At 41.5% G+C, this 5,000-nt stretch overlaps 2 protein-coding genes across 2 annotated transcripts in view; one reads left to right on the plus strand and one right to left on the minus strand.

Moving 5' to 3' along the window:
• pcolce2b (procollagen C-endopeptidase enhancer 2b) overlaps positions 1 to 198 on the plus strand; it is an 8,045-nt gene extending 7,847 nt beyond the window's left edge. The window contains exon 9 of the mRNA XM_062520570.1: positions 1 to 198. This exon is cut by the window's left edge and continues 791 nt beyond it. The gene's annotated coding sequence lies outside the window, so the exon portion shown is untranslated.
• Positions 199 to 854: 656 nt separating this feature from the next.
• trpc1 (transient receptor potential cation channel, subfamily C, member 1) overlaps positions 855 to 5,000 on the minus strand; it is a 24,516-nt gene continuing 20,370 nt past the window's right edge. Inside the window, exons 11-13 of the mRNA XM_062520949.1 lie at positions 4,674 to 4,875; positions 2,891 to 3,085; positions 855 to 1,408 (exon numbers count right to left, since the gene is read on the minus strand). Coding sequence (XP_062376933.1) covers positions 1,181 to 1,408; positions 2,891 to 3,085; positions 4,674 to 4,875 — 625 coding nt within the window. The 3' untranslated portion in view covers positions 855 to 1,180. The remainder of the gene's footprint in view (positions 1,409 to 2,890; positions 3,086 to 4,673; positions 4,876 to 5,000) is intronic.

The raw sequence follows: 5,000 nt of genomic DNA on the forward strand, positions 1-5,000 counted from the left end.
GAATCTTTAATCATGAATGAAAAAGCACTCTCTATTTTTTTTGACCAGCTTGTTTTTTCCCTCCATCAAAAAATGAAAATGTTTATAATGACAGTGCCAATATAAAATAAGCAAAATGAGATATTTTCATATGAAACAGTTCTTAGTCACATGTTAATTTATATTTAATTGTTTTGTGAGAGAATAATAAAAGTCATGATCGAAGTGTTTTGTCTTGCCCATTCCTTCCAGTAGCCAGTATGTTAAGTGAAGCAAGGTGACAATTAACAAGCTGTGAAAGCCAAGAATTTCCGTTCGGAAACTGAAGTATAATAACAAATTATGAAGTGAAAAATATTAAAAATAAGTACTGCTTGTGCAGCCAGCAGAGGACGTAGTCATTACTCCCCGAAGCAGGTGTGGTGGCAGCTGTTCCACGTTGACTGGCAGCAGGCAGTGGAAGAAACCTCATGGCAGTCGCTAGGTTCTGGAGACTGCACTGGTCAGTGGCATGTTCCAAGAGTTTTTTTTTTCTCTGTGTTATTGGACTTTTTGAATTATCCCAGAGTCCTAGCACTGGCTCGAAATCAGTTGTGAACTTCAGTCCATTATGACAAGCTGAGAGTAATAATGAAAAGGGCACTGATTTCAGGTCAGTGACTGTCATCCAACAGTGCTTAACGTTTAATGAGCCTGTCGCTGGTTAATCTCAGCTACTTATGGCCAAGCTCAGGGAAAAATACAAAGCCCTTTGGAGCCCCCTGAGTTTTTCCAAACGGACGTATGATGTCATGTTTATTAGTGTAGCATATAAGCATTCAAAACTGGCACACCTGACCAAAAACGTGAGGCCGGAGAGACATTTTTTCCATAAATCTTTATTAGACTTTATTTTGTTGAAAAGACGGACACTTTTAGAAAACAAGTGGGAGAGAAGACCATTACATAAGCTCTGACAAGGGGGCTTTGGTGTGAAGAATACTCTGTGTGTGTGTGTGTGTGTGTGTTTTTTTTAAACAGATTCCAGTCGAGTTCCAGGATTACACTACCCACCCCCATCATCCCCACACTCCACCATGTTTCCAAAAGAAAGGACAAATGGTCCACGGCATGCTGAGGCCAGGTTTGCATTGGGGTGGGGAGACAAGGCATTAGGTGTGGTGGTGGAGGTGGAGGTGGGGTAGGTGCATCTGCATGGCACTTAGCTTCTGGGGTAGAACATGGCATATTTGGAGGTGCGGAAGCCCAGGAGGTCCCTCATCTCGTTGCGGAACTTGGACAGGTCCTGGCGCAGGTCGTTGAGGTTCTCCACGGTGGCCTGGTCGGTGCTCTGCATCTTCTGGCGTGTGGAGGTCAGGTACCGGTGCACCAGGCAGCACATGATCTTCTGGTAGTTCTCGTCTCTCTTCTGCTTCAGGTTCCTCCACTCCTGAAAAAGCACCACACAGCCACCAGCAGAAAAAGACTCACTAAATGCATACTATGGGCCCTAGCTGTGGTGCAACTGGCAGGGGCACCTGTACTGTACGCTGGGGACCCGGGTTCGATTACTGTCCCGTAGTCCTTTCTGGATCCCTCCCTGACTCTCTCTCTCTCATTCGTTTCCTGTCATTCTCCACTGTCCTGTCTCATTAAAGGCCTATAAGCCCCAAAAATATATACTTTAAAAAAATGATGCATACTATGGTCTGAATGAAAACGGCCAATAATGCCAATTTGTTCATTGCTTCGTATTAAAATCCATATCGCAATATTTGTCCATAACTTAAGCTAATTAGCTAATAGGTCTCTGACAATACCATGAACTACCTTGCAATAGCATCATCAGCAGCAGCAGCAGCAGCAGCACAGAAAAAGGGTAAAAGCTAACTAGTTTGCAAACTGTATTTTGGTAACATTGTGTTCTGTCATGTTTTTAAAGCTGTTATTTTAGGCTGCTCTGTATATTTTGCTGGGTTTCTCCTTAAAAAAAAAAAGAAAAAAAACTTTTACTTTTAAAAAACGAAATACTTTTCAAACAAAGACAAAACTGCATCATTGCTTGAAGTATATTATGAAGAAAAACTACTACTGGTATGAGCTTTTACTGAAACACCAGTTGTTTTTCTGAGCTAACAAACTTCTTGGAATTGGCAAGCAGAAGAAAGACTCATTTGGGTCAGTTTGGGTCATTTCTTCATTCTCAGTTCAGTGGACCTCTTATTTGTGGACCTTGTTTACTATAAACAAAACATTACCATTACCAATTACTCCACTATGGCCTTTGACTCAAGAGGAATAATATAATATGAATACCATAAATAATAGAAACTACTACGAGCTTTAATTGAAACACCAGTTGTTTTTCTGTAAAAAAGGGAGCAGAACTAACATACTTCTTGGAAATAACGAGCAGAAAAAGATTCAGCTTGGCTCATTCTCTTTTACGCAGTTCTCTGGACCTCTAATTTACCCTGAACACAGGTTAACTGAGTTTATAACTACATCATTTAACTTGAATATACCCCGGAGTTATATCTGTAATAATTGAATCAATATGAACCATTTCCAAAAAAGCTTTGGTTACAAAGTTCTTAAGATTCCTCCAAACCAATAAATTATGTTCAGGTTGAACAATATGCCTTAAAGCTATTTATCAACTGTGTGGGCTATTGCGCAAATTTAGATATTTCCCCCAGAAGGCCACAACAGATGAAGAGTGGGAACACACACACACACACACACACACACACACACACACACACACACACACACACACACTCACTCACTCACAAAGGGAGAGAGAGAGAAAAAGAAAGAAATAGAGAGAGATTCAAAAGTATAATATGTCTCTCTCTCTCTCTCTCTCTCACACACACACACACACACACAGACAAACACAGATTCAAACGTGTCCTCTCATGTGTTTCACCTTAAGGCTGTTCTGTCGTTTCACTCTGCCCGTGGAGGTGTGTGAGCAGACCCACTTGCTCATGCTGGTCACCAGGTAGCACAGGGTCTTTGGGGAGGGCAGGATGTTGAAGGGCGGTGGCAGGGTGCACTTGTCATCAAAATAACTGAGCCACAGCTTGGCACGCGCAAACTTCCACTCTTTGTCCTCATGGTTCTGTGAGCGTCATGTTTGGTTTGAGGACAGTGGACACAACAACACAAAATAGACTAGTAACTTGGCTTCATGTTCATGAACAAAACATAATAGCAATACTCCACTATGGCCTTTGACCCAAGAGGATTAATATACAGTAATAAGACAACATCCCGATGCAATGGCTGTTTTCAGATCCCAAGTGAATATCAGCCTTCAAAAGTAAAGATCATCACCAATATGGCAGCAGATTAATAAACAGTAGACTGTTTATCAAACAATCCATAAACAATGGGTAAACAATCCATACAAATACACTGGTGTGCTGTGATGATTTTTACCTTTGAAGAATAACATAATAATAATATCAAAATAATATCAATTCATCAATTTAATTCATCAATCATAAATCATAGAAAGTCAAGTTGTCTTCAGACTCATTCTTCTGCCGAGGGCAGTCTCTGTCACACTGGAGCACAACATCTTAGTATAGCTATCAGTGCTCTACATAAAAACAGCAAGCTCAAAATCCCCTGCCGACTGCCCCAGTAACCTCACTGACAAATCGTTGAGCCTGTGTTTCACCAAGTGTTTTGAACCAGTGCACATGCTCTTAGGGATGGAAAAAAAAAAACATTAGGCTGTCCTTACATGAACCATAAATCTAACAAGGCTAGCCCATGGCATCCAGTGTGTTCAAAATAGGGGATTAAGCTCAATGGAACAGACCAGGCACAAAGCCAACTTCTATGAAACCAGTCTGAAAAAGTAAAAATAGACTTTTTTTTTAGTATTATTATCCAGCACTTTCATGTTTCTAAAATGAAGACCTTAAACATGTCAAAAATTACCACTAGGCCTATTTGTTTATTTTTCTAGATAGGGCCATTGGCACTGCTAATCTTCAACACATGCAGTTCTAACACATTTCCAGAATGTTGTATGTTTGTGCAAGGCTAGGGCTGAAGAATAGGCGGCGCTCCAGTGATGAAGAGTGTGCGACACAAATGCTAAGATAAACTTCCTTCCCCGCCAAGTAACAACTATTAGTTAGCACTCAACATGCTGGCAATGGTTTCCACCATCTCAGGAACTCAAACATCTGTCACATGTGAGAAGAGTGTGGCAATTCTTGCTTAATGGATTACTGTTCTGTCTGCTATTTGGACAGAACTAACAAACTAAGTTTATTGTTTTGTTTTGAGATCAACTTTTTAATGAAGCAAAGTCATGATGTGACAAAATCACATGACAAAATCTCATGCCTGAAACCACCTACACATAGCCAGAGCCTTTCGAGTTATCTAGACACGTTCAGACATGCAAACTTAGTTTATCTTTTGATATACAGTACTGTAGCACCTGAAGGCCTACAGCACATAGCCTTTTCATAACTATTCTGTTGTTCAAACATTCTTGCTAAGCTCCATGATTCACAAAGTGAATCTAAGCTCCATGATTCACAAAACCTCTGCTCCATTACAAATACTTAAAAACTTTATATAAACGTTGAAGAGATGTTTAGAAGATTTGAGGGCCCTGGCTCTGGGGCTCTATGGTATGTATGTTGTATGGAGCGTGGTCACATGCTGAGAGTGCAGAGTCTCACCGCAATCTGTCTGAAGCTCTTGTGCAGCATGGCCACTAGGAGCTTGGTGAGCACGATGACCACCACGATGTTGTAGGTGCCCACGATGAGGGCGCCCACGAACGAGCGCAGCTCCTCCGTGTAGCTGATCCGGGTGACGAACAGGACCACGTGCGCCAGGGAAAACATGTACCAGAAGAGGGCATAGCATGTGCCCATGAACCTGAAACGGCACGCAGTCAAAGACACACTTTAGCCATACAATAATGGTGTGCATTGTGAACATGCTCCTACTACGCAGAGTGTATAGCCAGCTGCCACAGTCAACAACGAGCTCCAGTTCATTAG

Source organism: Sardina pilchardus, chromosome 19 (genome assembly GCF_963854185.1).
Source record: "Sardina pilchardus chromosome 19, fSarPil1.1, whole genome shotgun sequence".
NCBI classification, from domain to species: Eukaryota; Metazoa; Chordata; class Actinopteri; order Clupeiformes; family Clupeidae; genus Sardina; species Sardina pilchardus.